Raw genomic sequence first — 16597 nt, forward strand, 5'->3', positions numbered from 1 at the left:
TTAGCCTAGGGGCAGGGAAGATCTTTAAAATTTACATTCGCATTACACAGCCCCCCTTTTTTATGTCTTCTTTATTTTTCTTACTTGATATCTCTGCCTATTTTTCCCCCTCACTCTCTTCACTGATTCTCCTTTTTCTTTCAGTTGAGTGTTTTCCGATCCTACTTTCACCTCAGGTGAAAAGACTATATTTGTAAGCTGTCAAAACTATCTGCTTTTTATGGATTGTCTTTCATTTCATTGACATGTCATCTATTTGCAGTAGAGTAAGGACTCATTCATCCCTCCAGGTAATTTCATCTTACGTCAATGAATTTATGCATGTTCACTTTGAGTTGTTATACTTTTACATAAGATAAACTGTGATCCTTAGTGAGAGACTAGTGGCACAGCAAGAGAGAAGTAGTGAATGTGGGCAGGCCTCCAAGGATGAACTATTTGAATGTAATGTATGTGGAAAAATCTTCTCCCTGAGTTCAGAAGTTACTCCACACCAGAGAATGCATAGGAGAGAGAACCTTAAGAATGTGTAATAAATGTGTGAAGGCCTTGAAGAGTAAGATACAACTTATTGGAGAGATCTTTCTTGCAATCTGAGTTGCCCCCTCTAAGGCCATATTTTTTTATAGTTAGATATCTAAACATTTAAGAACAGCTATACCAAATACATGGTAATTCCATTGGTTGACATATGATTCATAGACTAAAATAAGCAAAACAATGTATCATCAGTGCCATAGATTGGGCAAAGTAGGAAATATTTTCACTGACTAGGTGGTCACAAGATAGGTGAAGTAGAGGGCATCTCCATTGTCTAGGTGGTCATAAAATCGCCTCCCTGTGCAGGACAGGAGAAAATGATCCAGAGGTACAAAAACAGTTGGGGGACTTTCCATATAGTTGAGTCACTTCTGTCACACCACAGTTACAGTGACAAGGGAAAACAAAGGTGGAGGATCTCTAGATAGCCTCCTATAATTATGCAAGTGATCTTACTATTTGTAGCTCACAGCTCTGGGGATACACATATCAAATGATATATCAAAATCTGCATCGAATCAAGGAATATAAGGCTCGGAACACGTTATTTTATAAAGCAAAGTAAGTAGTACTGCAACCTAGAATAACGTACTTACCAAAATGGGATGGGAAAGTGATATTTAATTAAAGAGGACTTAAAAAAATTTATTTCTCAATTGCAGGTAAAACAATTTTTAACATTTGTTTTTTTTTTAATTTTGAGTTCCAAATTCCTTCCCTTTTCTCCCCACTCCTTGACAAGGCAAGCAGTTTGAGGAAGATTATATCTTTGTCATCATGCAGAATATATCTATGTTAGCTATGTTGTAAAAGAAAACAGAAAACAAAAAGTAAAAATCTTGAATAAGGAAACTTTGAAAAGTGTACTTTGGTCTGCATTTAGAGTCCATCAGTTCTTTCTGTGGATATAGATAGCATTTTTTCTCCTTAAGTCCTTAGGAATTGTCTTGGATCACTATTGCTCAGGATACTTACTGTTTACAGTGCTCCCTTTTGTCTCCACTTTCCTTCAGTTCCTATAAATCCTTTTCTGAAATCGTTCTCATTATTTCTTATGGTACAATAGTATTCCATCACAATCTTATATCACAATTAGTTTAGTTATTCCCCAATTACTGGGCATCCTCTCAATTTTCAATTCTTTGTCATCACAAAAAGAGCTGCTATAAACATTTTTGGAAGGACTTCTACGTCCTTTTCTTTGATCTCTTTGAGATACTTACCAACACTAGTATTGCTGGCTGGATTAAAGGGTACACACAAAGGTGATGATGCCCTTTCAGCATAGTTTCAAATTACACTCCATGATGGTTAGTTCAGCAACAGTGCATTAGTGCCCTTATTTTACCACCTCTTCTCCACCACTTATTTTTCTTTTCTGCCATATTTGTGGAATATGACTTATGCTGTCTTAAGCAATAAAAGTGTTAATTATATTTATTGAACTCTCTTTTTATTCCTTGTTATAATGGGTAACTTTGTACAGGGAAGGGGAAAAATAAATTTGTGCAGGGGAAGGCAAAGTAAAGACAAAAATATTAATTAGCATTTGAAAATACAACTTAGAACTTTTTCAGTTAATAGAAAGCCCTCACGGAGCCCATGAGAGCAGTTAGATGGCAAAATTGATAGAGTGGCACCAATAGGACTGAATTCATATTTGGCCTTAAACCACTTAAATTTGTGATCTAGGGCAAGTCATTCAATTTTGTTTAATGCTCAGTTTCCTCACCTCTAAAATGAGCCATAGAAGGAAATGGCAACTGAACAGGACAGAACAACAGCAGTGCACCTATACCTTCCTGGTTCTGTTCTGCTTTTTGAACATTTGGATATTTCTCTTTCTCCTGTTGTTTTCCTCTTGTTATTCATTTCATCATCTAGGAAATATCACAGTCAAAACGGCCCAGCACTCATATTTGTCAGTTCTTTTAATACTTAGGGAGAAAGCAGGGGCAGCTAGGTGGCGCAGCGGATTGTTTGGAAGAGGAACAATGACATCAGGAGGGTGATGTCTTGACTTGCAAGTGAATTGACTTTAAGTGAGGTAGAGCTAAGCAAAGTCATCGGCCTCACTTTATTCAGATTCACATGGCAAGAAGTAGATCAGGATAGCTGACTCCTGATGCAATGGGAGGTCTTGGACTTTTTAAGCTGAGGTCTTTCCCAGGTCTCAGTTTGTCTGAGGCAAGATCCATTAGGTGATTAAAAACTAGGTAAGAATCAAGGCAAAAGAGGGGCTAGTTTGCCTTAACAATAGAATCAGTCTGGGAGGGGAAGACTTCAGTTTCCCCTATGCAGTGGACAGAGTTCTGGGTGTGGAACCAGGAAGACTTGAGTTCAAATCCAAGTTGAGGCACCTGCTAGCTGTGTGATGCTGTCCTTACCCTAGTTTCCACATCTATAAAATGGGATTATAACAGCACCGGCTTCTCAGGGTTGTTGTGAGGACCCGTTAAGAGAGTCAGTGTAAAGGACTTATAACAGGGTCTGGAACATGGGAAGCTCCAGGTGGATGATGACTCAGTTTTATTTAGTCCATCTCTCAAACGCGGGGCATTCTGCAAGCAGCTAAGGGGCCTCACCCTCTCCTAGCTTCCCTTGGGTCCGTCTCCTAGACAGACGCAAAGCGGGCACGTCCTGGCCCCGCCTCCTGCCCCCGGGCCGAGATCCTCGTTCCAGGGAGCCCACACGGGCCCGGCCCTTCTCCGATCCCCGCCCTTCTCCGATCCCCGGTCTTTCCCCAACACACAGGGCCCAGGCCACAGCAAAGCCTTCCGTCGTCCCCCGGTTCCCCGCTGTGGCCGGAGCCTGCGCCCTCCCGAACTCTCCTGCTGCCTGGGGCCTCTGCGTGTCCTGCTCCTCGGGCCTGGAAACCCCCGGGGGCTGCCCTCAGGTCATGGTTTCCTTCCTCGGAGCCACTGCTTCCTTTCCTGGTCATATCACTTCCTCCGGGAAGAAAGCTGCACACAAGAAACACTTCTTAGGGCTGCGGCCTGTTGGGAGTGGCTGCGGAGTAGGAGAGACCTAGGGGTGGACTAGGCTGGGAGGAGCCCCAGAGCCCCTCCAGGTCTGGAACCCCAGTCCTGATGACTCCCTGTGGGCTCTGGGACTCTGAAGACCGTTCAGAAGCTAACGGGAGGAGCGGAGGGGGCAGGGCAAACAGGAAGGCAAGATTACCTTCTAGGCCAGGGGAGGGGCCGAGCCTCAGGCATGCGCAGAAGGCGCCTCAGCCTCCAGACTACCATTCCCAGAAGGCCGTGGGCACCTCGGGGGGCATTTTCCAAAGAGAGGGTGGGCCATCCTTTAGGTCACTTCCGCCACATCTCTTTCCCTGTCTTTCTTGGTTATTTGTGGTCCTCTTCGGTCGGGAGCCGACTTGCTAAGAGGTGAGCGGGAGCTGAGAGCGGGGCCGGGCCCCAGCGGAAGCCGGCTGCGGTGCTGCGGTGGGGTCGGGGTCCTGGGGGCTGGTTGAGGAGCTCACAGAGAATGGGAAGGAGGGTCCACCAGGGGAGGAAAGAAGCCCGGGAGGGCTTCCCGGGTTGTGTGTGGGGGTTTGGGAGGGGAGGGGAGGAGTGTTGTAGGCGGAGCTGGATTCCAGTCCAGCCTCAGACACTTGCCCTGGACTCTTGGCCTGGTCTCAACCTGCCGCTCCAGGCATGTTCCTTCCGCCTGTACTAGGAGTCTGCAGGGATCCCCTTGGGATGTGTGTCCCTTTGGTCCTTGGTTCGGCCTTCTCTGTGGCCTCATGTCCTCTTCCCGGCATCCTCCGGGGCACCCCCTCCTCCGGGAAGCCTTCCCTGGTTCTGCAGGGGATCCGTGCGCCACCGCCCGCCTTCCGCCCCGGTCCCCTGCTCCCTCTGTCTGCCCAGACTTCCTTGGGCCTCATCTCCTTCTCTTCCCCCTGGCTGCCCCCTCCTCCTCTGGGAAGCCTTCCCTGATGCTGCTGGGGGTCGATCAGAGCTCTCTGTCTGTAAAGAGATGGTCTCCAGAGCCCCCCTCCCCGGTGCCCCCTCGACAGGGAAGTGGGGATTTCCAGCCTCGGGCGGGGGCCCCATAGAGCCTGCCCTGAGTGTCTCCTCCCCAGGGCCTTTGCCTGGGGGGGGGGGCGCTGCTCTCCCCCATAAGGTGGTTTCATGGTGCCCAAGGGGAGGGTCCCCGTGCCCCTGACAGCCAGGACCCGAAGGGTGAGCGCCAGCTGCTGCTTCCCTGAAATTCCGTGTCCCTTTGGAGACCATGGCATGTGTTTCTCTCTCCTGTAGCCCTAGGAACTGTGGGAATCAGAGCATCCCGCATGTAGAGCCAAAGGAGCACACAGAAGCCAGCTCTTTGTCCTCCCCTTAACAGAGAAATTGTCTGACGTTCACTTTGACTTCTTTCAGACATTTTAAAGCTTTGAGTTCAAAATTCTTTCCCTCCATCCAGCTCTTCTACTGCTTATTGAGAATGCAAGCAAGAGGATGCACATTATGCATGTGAAGTCAGGCAAAACATTTCCATATTAGTCATGCTGCTGAGAAAAAAGAAGGTAAGAGCAATAAAAGGAAAGAAAACCCAAACAACTGTGCTTTAATCCATTGCAGAGTTCTTCAGTTCTCTTCATTTTTCATCATGAGCCCTTTGGAATTTTCAGGGATCATTGTATGAATCAGAGTAGATTGTCTCTCAGTGCTGATTATTGTTACAGTAGTCCTGTTACTGTACAGAATGTTCTGATTCTGCTCAGTTTATTTTGCCTCAGTTCATACAAATTTTTTCATGTTTTTCTGACCACCTACCTCCAATTTAGCCAGTCTAAAAGATGTGAAATGGTATCTCTAAGTTGCAATTTGCATTTTTTCTATTAGTGATTTTGAAAATTTTTCATTGGACTATCACTGGATAGTTTTGATTTCTTCTTTTGAAATGTGCTTGTTAATATGCTTTGACCTTTTTTTTTTCAATTGCAGAATGGGTTTTATAAATTGACTCAGTTCCATATATGTTTGAGAAATGAGGCCTTTATTTAGAGAATTGTGTTATAAAAAAATTCTTTTTCCATTTTCCTGCTTGTCTTTATATTTTGGCTGCATTGGTTTTGTTTTTGCAAAGACTTAAATTTATATAACTAGAATTATGCCTCCTGTGATCGTCTATGTCTCTTGTTTAGTCACAGGTTCTTCCCTTATCCATAAATATGACAGGTTAATTCTTCCTACTTTGCTCATGATATCATCCTTTGTATTTAAATCATGTACCCATTTTGACCTTATCTTGGTATACCCTGTGAGATGTTGGTCCATACCTTGTTTTTGCCGGAGTCCTTTTGCGGTTTTCCCAGCAGTTTTTATCAAATACTGAGTTCTTGCTCCCACAGCTTGGATCCTTGGATTTTTGAACCACTAGATTATTATGGTCATTTACCTTTGTATTTCATGTACCTAATCTATTTCACTGATCAACCCCTGGATTTCTTTACCCTCACCAAATTGTTTTGATGATTACTGCCTTTAATATTTTAAAAAATCTTTTGACTGCTAAATTACCTTTCTGCATTTTAAAAATTGATTTTCTTGGTATTGTTGACCTTTTCTTCCTGAGAAATTTTATTATTTTTCCCCAGAGTATAGAAAAAATTCTTTGGTAGTTTTATTGGTGTGGCACTGAATAAGTAAATTAATTTAGTTAGAATTTTCCATTTGTCCATGAGCAATTATTAATTCTGCATTTGTTTATATCTATCTTTATTTCCGTAACAAATGTTTTGTATTTATGTTCATGTATCCTGGGTGTGCCTGCATAGAGAGACTGCCAAGTATTTTATGTTATCTGCTGTTACTTTAAATGGAATCTCTTGTTCTGTCTCTTAATTCTGAGTTTTGTTGGTAATATATAGAAATGATGATGATGTATGTGAATTCATGTTATATTTTGCTAAAGTTCTTCATAGTTTCAACTTTTTTTTAATTAATTCTTTAGAGTTCTCTTAAGTATACCATCGTTTCATCTAGAAAGTATGATGATTTTTTTTCCTTGTTGCTTTATTCCTTCTATTTCTTTTTCTCGTTTTATTACTATAGCTAGCATTTCTAGTATAATATTGAATAAAAGTTTTGATAATGTTTATCCTTGCTTCACCTCTGATCTTTTTTGGGAAGGCTTCTAATTTGTCTCCATTGGAAATAATGCTTGTGCTTGGTTTTTATAGATACTACTTATATTAAGAAAAGCTCCATTTATTCCTATGCTATATTGTGGTTTTTAGTAGGAATAGGTTTTGTGTTTTTTCAAAAGCTTTTTCCGTATCTGTTGATATGAATATATGATTTTCGGTTTTTTTTGTTACTGACATGGTCAGTTATACCTGTAGTTTTCCTAATATTTAACCTGCTCCGTATTCCTGGTATAAATGCAACCTGGCATAATATATGGTCTTTGTGATAAATTTGTTGGAATCCCTGCTAATATATTCTTTAATATTTTACCTAGATATTCATTAAAGAAATTGGTTTAGTTGCTTTCTTTCTCTCTTTTTTCTCCCCCTGGATTCAACATTTTGTATAAGGCCAGCCATGAGAGGTTTGATTATTACTGTTGCTAGTTGATTGTTACAAATGACCCAGCAAAAAGTGATAAGTCCCTCATGCCTTCTCCATCTGCTTATTGTGGCTAGACAAGAATAGACTTCCATGACTTAGCAGCTCCTTTGTGTTGCAGTCTTGCTGCCTGTCACTGTCACAAAATCCATTGAGGGGAGTCCCCTTATCTAAGTTAGCCTTACAGAGAAAATGCCACATGGAAAATGTAAAATTAATGAGTCTTCCAGGTAATACACTGAACAAGTGCCTTTGGTAACAAAGTAGCCCACTCTCAGTGTCCATTTAATCACAAGTTGCGTTTCAGATGTTTTGTGCGATCCCTGGAAACAAATTCTCATGACCTCATTTTGGAGTAGCTCTCAGTTGATGGCTACTCTGAAGGTGGGTCTTGTAGGAACCTCAGAGGTACTTAGGTGTTCTTGGATATACCCTTTTACAAAACAGATCTTAGTATAATTTAGTAACTCTTGAGGTGGTGAGCTATAGAATATCAAATTAGGAACTTACACCTCAGCCTTCAGAGAATTTTAGTCCTAACATGTCTCTGGCTGTTTTTCATCAAAACCTGGTATCTTATATATGGACAGTGCTGTCAGTCCTAAAAGAAATGCATGAGGAACTAACCTGTAAAGTGAGACTCTCATATGTTTTAATTTTTATTTCAGAATTAGAATTCATAAAAGGAAAAGAATAAGCATTTAAAACCAGAAAATAGGCTAATGTGTATTCCATCAGTGTCGTGTGAATATGCGAGCCATGTGTACACAAGTCTTGTTACTTGAAAATTGTGTGCTTCATTTAATTTTTAAAAGTTATATGTATTCTGATCTGTCTTTATCTGAATTTGTTTCTAAATCATTCCCTCCCCCTTAGGAGGATATTATGATTATATTAGCATAATGAAAGGATGTTGTAGTATTGGTGTCCTATAAATGAAATACCATAGCAATTATAAGTTGGATGACTCATTATACAGTGTGTTAAGAAGACCTTAGGAAGGGGCAGCCAGGTAGCACAGCGAGTAAGAGCACTGGCTCCAGTGTTGAGAAGACCTGGAGATCGAATCCCGGCCTCAGACACTTAGCACCCACCCAGAAACACCTGCCCGAGTAACCTTGAGCAAGTTACTTAACCCCGATTGCTTAAAAAAAAAAAAAAAGACCTTAGGAAACAAGGAAAGTGTTTTCTCTATTGTTAACAAGGTTAAGCCTTGAATGGTCTCTTATTTGTAATTCAAATAACAATTGAAAATTTTTCCTATAGTAGTACTATATATTATGCAATCAAAGTTTGCCAAGGTGGTTTATCTCCTTTGTTTATTATAATGAAAAAAATGAGGCATCATTATACATTCATCCTTATCAATGGAATTTGCCATTTGAGAAAAAAGGGAGAGATACAGCAGCATCAGCACTATTCCTCAGTTCTGTCTGATTTCAGGTGTGAATCATAGTCAATAGCCAGTCACTCAGCATGAGCCACAGAATTTAGGCTGAGATATACCTATGGTGGGAAAATGTTTTTGTTTACCAAGATAGGGAAATTAACTTTGCCAGAGGCAGTCTTCAGACTGCAGGAAAACATGGCCTTTCCCTTGATTAATGAACTAGTGGACTTAGAGAAGTAAGACACACATTGTTGTTTCTTATTTCTTTTTACTTTTATTGGACTGTTTGTGACTCCATTTGGGTTTTCTGGTCATAGGTACTGGCAGTGGTTTGCCACTTCCTTCTTCAGCCCATTTTACAGATGAGGAAACTCAAGCAAGCAAGGTTACATGATTTGCCCAGGGTCACATAGCTAGGAAGTATCTGAGGCCAGATTTGAACTCAGGAAGATGAGTCTTCCTGACTTGTGGCCTAGTACTCTATCCATGCATCACCTAACTGCATTTTAGACACAGATACCTGAAATTGGAACTTAGAATAGCAACGGATTAAAGTCCCAAGAGATTTTTCCTCAAACAGCAAAATTTCACTAACTGCAGCTTAGGAATGAATTATTGTTATTTTTCTCATTTCTTAATAAGTATCAAGATTCTATTGAACTTCCATTTAAGAATAATTATATTCTGGATTTTTACTCATGTATTGTTAACTAATACCAGTGTACACATTCAGTTGTTCAAAAATGTTGCTTTACTATTTACTAATTATTAATAGATAGGCTCTCATGATTTTCTAAATGATCTTACATGAACCTCACTATTTAAAGTTAACTCTTAGGGGCAGCTAGGTGGCCCAGTGGACAGAGCACTGGCCCTGAAGTTAGGAGGACCTGAATTCAAAAGCACCCTCAGACACTTACTAGCTTTGTAGCATTCTTTTAAGAGTTCAGTTTATTGGGGCGGCTAGGTGGTGCAGTAAAGCACCAGCCCCAGAGTCAGGAGGAACCTGGGTTTGGATCTGGCCTCAGACACTTAATACATACACAAAAAAACCCTAGCTGTGTAATAACCTTGGGCAAGTTACTTAAACCCAATTGCCCTTCAAAAGGCAAAAAAAAAAAAAAAAGTTCAGTATATGGGGTGGCTAGGTGGCGCAGTGAGTAAGAGAGCTGGGAGGACCAGGGATCAGTTCTGGCCTCAGATACTTAACACCCACACAAAAATATATATTGGGCAAGTTACTTAACCTCAATTGATTAAAAAAAAAAAGAATTCAGTTTATAATAACAGAACCAAATCAGTTCCTTTTAATCTCCTAACTTAGCCCTGCCAGTGTAAGATAGCCATTAAAGGTCACATTTCTCCTTACCCCAAGGTTTTCTGATTGTAGCCCTGTCAGCAAAAGCTACTTAATAAGTATTTAACAAAAGCCTCTAGCATAACTTATTAAACCAAACCAAAGAAACTGCATTTTCTCTATCAATCATTTATTTAATTTATATTTGTCAAACTTCTACTTAATCCTTTCCAATCTTAGGAAATTTTTTTGTAGTCTTCTGTTGATTGGTGAAGGGAGACTTGTAGTACTTGTCAAAGAGTCATTTCCCTAAATCATTTTTTTATTTCAGTTGAGTCAAAACCTTTCCTCAAAACTCCAAAGCCTTTTACTTTCAAACTCTCCAATCATACTGTGCCAGTGCAAACAGAGTCTAACTTTGCTTTCACTCTACCCATTTCTTCTTTCATCTCTACTTGCTTAAATTTCCTTCTTTTCTTTTCATATCCCTCCAGTGGACTTTGATTAAAGCCCTTCAAAAGTACCCTTTCCATATTCTATTCTGACCCTTTTCTTTCTTTATTCTACTTGCTTAATCCTCTAGTCTTTATTTCCCAATACTATTTAAGACTATCTACAGATTTAATCTTCATTTTAGTGAATTTTCCCTTATACTTTAGTACATTTTTATTAAACAAATCCCATTAATTGTAATATGGTTACATTTTATGATTCTTAAAGGCTTATAAATGTTTAGTTCATTCCAGTCTCTTTGAGGGTCCTTGGGCAATTGGAATTGGTTATAGTCACATAGATTTTGTAAGTGATAGTCAAAAGTCCCTTAGCACAACTGCAGAATATAAGGTCCCTCCTAGTTCCTCATTGTGGTGTCACAGGTTTCAGTAAGGAGGATGACTTTGGAGAAGTTTTCTATGCCCCTCTCAAAGTTAACCTCTTCTATGTTAGAGAAGCATTTATCCATCCATTTCACAGAGTAGTTTACTTGGTAATGACTAGGTGGGTCAGCCAGAGACCAATGATGGTTTCTCAATTTATAATCTATTGTATAAAAGCAACTTTCATTTTGGTGCTGGTATGTAAATGTGTAAAGGAACTCATAAGCACCTTTTATTTCCCTGTGAATAAGCTATAGTTACTAATTGCCTCTTCCTTTCACAAAGTTTGTGATATTTTCCAATACTATAGGTTATGAAATTATTGTGTTTAATTAAGCAGTTAAGAGTTTAATTTTAGTCTTTCATCAAAGAGGAGTTAATTTTCTGATGACTTTGAATTGATAGAAATCTTTATCACATTAATTTAATTTTTGGATTAAATTAAATCAACTACTAACTCTGTAATCACTAATGTTAACAGTTTAAAATCTCAATTTTCACAAGGGCCATTAATTGCCAAGATTTCAAATTTCAGGGCCCTCTTATGAATTAGCTTATGCTTTACTTTCTTTCAAATATTTAATTATTTTCAGTTTTCAGCATTCATTTCCATAGGATTTTGAGCTCTAAATTTTCTCCCCTCTTTCCCCTCCACCCACCCCAGGACAGCATGCAATCTGATATAGGCTCTACATTTCACATTAAACATTTTCACATTAGTCATGTTGTAAAGAAGAATTAGAACCAATGTGAGGAACCTCAAGAAAGAAGAAATAAAAACAAAAAAAGAACAAATAGTATACTTTGATCTGCATTCAGACTCCATAGGTTTTTTTTTTTTCCCATCCTGAGTTTTTTGGAGTTGTCTTTGATCCTTCTATTGCTAAGAAGAGGTAAGTCTATCAGAGTTAATTATCACACAATATACTCCTCTTTCCCTGTATATCGATAAAGTTCTTAAGAGTGACAAATAATCATCTTCCCTTATAGGAATATGAACAGATTAACCTTATTGAATCTTAAGTTTCTTATTTCTTGTTTACCTTTTTATATTTCTTTTTATGTTCTCTCTTGTATTTAAAAATCAATTTGTTTTATTCAGCTGTAGTCTTTTCATTAGGAATCTTCAAAATCTTCTACATCATTAAATGTCGATTCTTTTTCCCTGAAGGATTTTGCTCAGTTTTACTGGGTAGATGACTCTTGGTGGTAATACTAACTGCTTTCCCTTCTGGAATATCATATTCAAAGCTCTCTGTTTCTGTAATATAGAAGCTACTAAATCCTGTGTGATCCTGGCAGTGGCTCTGTGATACTTGTTTCTTTCTGACTGCTTTTAGTAGTTTCTCCTTGACTCTGGAATTTGATTATGATATTCCTGGGAGTTTTCGTTTTGGGATCTCTTTCAGGTGGTAATCAATTAATTCTTTCAATTTCTATTTTGCCTTCTGGTTCTAGAATGTAAGGGTGGTTTTCCTGGATAATTTCTTGAAAGATGATGTCAAGACTCTTTTGTTGATGGTTTCCAGGTAATCTGGTGATTCTTACGTTATCTTTCTTGGATCTATTTTCCATTTCAGTTGTTTTTCCAATGAGAAATTTCACATTTTCTTCTTTTGATTTTGTTGTATAGTTTCTTGCAGTCTAGTGGAATCATGAATTTCCACTTGCCCAATTTTGATTTTTAAGGAATTGTTTTCTTTGAGCTTTTGTACCACCTTTTCCATTTGACCTGTTTCATTTTTTCAGGAGCTGTTTTCTTCTGTGAATTTTTGTATATCTTTTTCCATTTTGTATGTTTATTTTACCAAGCTATTGACCCTTTTTTCATAATTCTCTTGTATTACTCACATTTATTTTCCCTACTTTTCTTTTACTTTTTTTTTTTTTAAGCCTTTCCAAGCTCTTCCAGAAGTTGATTTTGGACTTTGGACCCATTTACATTTTTCTTTGAGGCTTTTCATGTTGACATTTTGACACTGTCATCCTCTGCTAAATTTGTGCCTTGATCCTCCTTGTCTGTATTCAAGTTCTTTTTTTACTTGTTTCTTTTTCTATTATAACTCTGTGCTTTTATGTCGTAGCTGGGCTCTAATCTTGCACTGTCCCATGCTTCAAACTCAGGGCCTTGTTGGTGCCTTTAATTGAGCCTCACAGCCTGCCTTTCCACCCTACTGAGACAGGCCTTTCCTGCTGTTCTGGTAAACTGCTTCCCTACTCCTAAATTGGTTCTAAGGCTTTTTAAATATTGTTTTTAGGGGAATTCATTAAGGCTTTAGGCAGTTCCTTCACTTTGCCATCTTTGCCCTGGAATTCCCTTAATAGTTGTTTTTGCTTGCAGTTGGGGGAAAATAAAATATTAAATAAATATTAAATTTTTTTTTAAAGAAGGTAAATATTTTAATGGTGAAGAGCTTGTGCTGATTCCTAAAAGGATCTGAGAATGTTTAACCCGTAAGGAATGACTTAGGACCATATGAAAGCTATGTTTCACTATTTCATTTTTATTATTTTATTTCAGCAAATAGAGAAGGCTTAGGCATATTACTACTTGAGCTGAGAGGGTAGAAATAGGAGCCATGGGTACAGGAGGTAAAATTGATATCCTTGGAACCACTAAAACCAATAAGCATTAATTAAGCACTTTGTTGAGTCCTGAGGATACAAAGGAAGACAAAAATAGGCCCTGCCTTCAAGGTGCTTATAATCTAATGGGAAAGGAATTTTAAATGCCTGCTACATACCAGGCTCTGTTAGGTGTTTCACATGAATGAATGAAATAATCCATACTGGCAGTGACTTCACATTCAAACTTCATAATAGTCAGTTATACCTGGGTATATCCAAATATTTTTGGTGTTTCAGGAATCAGTGACATTTAAAGATGTGGCTGTGGAATTCTCTCTGGAGGAGTGGGTACATTTGAATCCATCTCAGAAAACATTGTACAGGGATGTGATGCTGGAGAACTATAGGAACTTGGTCTCTTTGGGTAAGAACAGCTACACCTTTGCAGTCTTAATATATATTATGGAGACTTTCAAGATTTTAACAATTGTTCCTTGGAATACAAAAGGAAGATATTCCTAATCCTTTTGTAGCCAAGAGATAGAATACTTGTGCTACCTTTTGCATAGCATGATTGGAAACTGAGTTCTCAATTTACTATTATGGTAGATCATCTGTGTTGTTTCAAATCCAAGATTTTCTGTTTAATCCCTGTGGAGGTATGATCATATACAAAGTGCTCTCATGTCTAAGCAGGGAGTGTGTCAAATGAACTATTTTTCCAAAGCCTTTCTCTGTAACCCATTCCCATACAGTAAAAACTATCCTTTAGTGGTTATTTGTACTATCCTTGAGGTCTTTCTACCATGCTTGCTTCCTCCTCTCCCCCCAAAAAAGCTTAAACTTGTTTGGGATCCTTTTATTAAATTTTATGGATGTTTTACTTGATGTCAGTTCTCCTTCCTACCCTTCCACCTAAAAAAAATCCTACTCCTCTCCTCAACCAGACTATTCGTTATAAAAAGAAAAAAACAATTTCAGACAAAATTAGCTAACATAGCCAGTGCCTTTGATGACATAAGATACATTCTGCACCCTTATTCTCACACCTCTCTACTGAGAGCAGAGTAGCATATTTTCTTACATAGAATTCTTAAATTATCATCCCTAGCATTTTTCCCTTTCAATGAACAGGACTTGCCGTTTCCAAGCCAGATGTGATCTACCAAATGGAAAGAAAGGAAGCATCTTGGATGCCAGAGAGAGCTATCCCAAGAAGCAGCTGCCCAGGTAACTACATAAAAACCAAGCAAATGAATCATTGTAGAGTACAACTCTGTTGATCATTTAAGGTCAGAGTTCTTAGAAAATATTGAACAAGGGGGTTGTAGCATAGCTTCTTGGTCCTGTTGAAAAGAGCTAAGTTGTTTTTTTTATTTAAAGAAATTACTTTTTTATGCATCTCTTTACTCACATGTACCATTGCTCTCAAAGAAAGTTGTTCCCTGAATACAGCGTAGGTATTTCTCTTATATTCTTTGAAAGTTATCTTAGTTTAGGCAGGCATTCTTCAGTCTTATTTCCATCAATTCATTCTCCCTTTTAAAGTAAAGCACATTACTTAAAATATTAATGAGGCTTTTCTCCTTCTGTTATCAACATACCAGTGATTATGTTGCTTTGCTGTGTTACTTTTTAAAGCATTTAATCCTAAGCTAGTTCACCTTTCTTCAGTCTGTCATTTTATGTGTCATTCTGTTTTTCTTTATGCTTTGAAATTATATTTATAGGGGTGGCTAGGTAGTGCAGTGAATAGAGCACTGGCCCTGGAGTCAGGAGGACCTGAGTTCAAATCCAGCCTCAGACACTTAACACTTAACTAGCCCTTTGATGTTGGACAAGTCACTTAACCCCAATTGCCCTGGCTTCCCCCCTCCAAAAAAAAGAAAAAGAAACTATATTTCTAAAGGCACAATGATATTCATATGACATGATTTGTTTAGCCATGTCCCTATCACCGAACCTATAGGTTTTTAGTATTGTTCTATTTCACAAACATATGCTGTAGATACTTTTGAGAGAATTTTTTGCTTTCAATAAAATTTTGAGGCTATAGACCTAGTAGTCGGATCATTTGATCAGTGTATATAGACCATTTTGTAGCATTAACTTAAATTGCTATGTTACTTTTCAGAGAAATGATAACAGCACCTGAAATAGTATCTATTTTAGCATGACTGACAAGATTTCTTATTTTAAAGTATCTTTTCTAATCTGATGACTGTTGATAATATCCAAATTGTTTCATTTTGACTCCTTTGATTACCTGAGTTTGAATGTTTTGGGTACCTCTTAATAATTCTCTAGGGGTGTGTAGGTGGCACAGTGAATAGAGCACCAGCCCTGGAGTCAAGAGGACCTGAGTTCAAATCCGGCCTCAGACACAACACAAAACTCACTGTGTCACACTGAGAAAATCACTTAATCCCAATTGCCCTACCTTCCCCCCTCCAAAAAGCAATAATAATAATAATAATAATAATAATTTCTCTAATGACAACTACCAGTATGTCTTGATCATTTTAGCTTTTGGAATTGGATCTTACTCTTACAAATTTGAATCAATCTGGTACAAAGTAGATATATTAGATGTTTAGCAGAAATTTTTGAAAACAGTTGCCTAATATGACCACTGTTTTCCTCATATTTCTTTATTCTGCTAACTTCCTATCTTCCTATCTTTCCTTTAAACTTGTTGATTCCCCTTATTCTTTCTGTTCATTATTTTCCCCTATTTTCACCTCAGATGGTAAGGATATATTTGCAGCCTCTCAAAGGTGTATAACTTTTTTTTCTTTCATTTCCTTATTCCATTCAAATGTCACCTATTTACAGTAGGGTTAGTGCTAATTCATCCCTCCAGGTAATTTCATCCTAAGTAAATTAATTTACATATATGAATTCTGAGTTATTGTATTTTCACTTAAAATAAAGTGTAATCCTTATTAAAAGACCATAGAGACTAGTCCTCTCAGGTCAGAATGATAGAAAAATCATTTGAGCAACTCCAAACTTTGGGAAAGGGGAAAAAGGCAGAGTTAATCAGTCCTTTATTCTTCCTTTCAGAGAGCAAAGAACTTACTAGAGAAAAACCTTATGAATGTAAGGAATGTGGAAAGGCTTTCCACTTCAATTCAGAACGTAAGCGACATCAGAGAATTCATACTGGAGAGAAACCTTATAAGTGTAATGAATGTGGGAAAGCCTTCCGCCTTACTGTACAGCTTACTCTACATAAAAGAATTCATACTGGCGTGAAACCTTACAAATGTAATGAATGTGGGAAGATCTTAAGTAGCAAAACATCACTTAAGGCACATAAGAAAATTCATACTGGAGAGATGCCTTATGA

The 16597-nt window shown here is 38.6% G+C and overlaps 1 protein-coding gene across 1 annotated transcript in view; it reads left to right on the plus strand.

Moving 5' to 3' along the window:
* The first annotated feature begins 3083 nt into the window (after positions 1–3083).
* Positions 3084–16597, plus strand: part of LOC138171520 (zinc finger protein 420-like) — a 17456-nt gene continuing 3942 nt past the window's right edge. The window contains exons 1-5 of the mRNA XM_069101037.1: positions 3084–3929; positions 4966–5068; positions 13543–13669; positions 14380–14475; positions 16312–16597. The exon at positions 16312–16597 is cut by the window's right edge and continues 3942 nt beyond it. Coding sequence (XP_068957138.1) covers positions 5048–5068; positions 13543–13669; positions 14380–14475; positions 16312–16597 — 530 coding nt within the window. The 5' untranslated portion in view covers positions 3084–3929; positions 4966–5047. The remainder of the gene's footprint in view (positions 3930–4965; positions 5069–13542; positions 13670–14379; positions 14476–16311) is intronic.

Source organism: Petaurus breviceps, unplaced genomic scaffold (assembly GCF_028583685.1).
Source record: "Petaurus breviceps papuanus isolate PSGF00001 unplaced genomic scaffold, PetGlider_PUasm1.0 446, whole genome shotgun sequence".
Taxonomy (NCBI): Eukaryota; Metazoa; Chordata; class Mammalia; order Diprotodontia; family Petauridae; genus Petaurus; species Petaurus breviceps.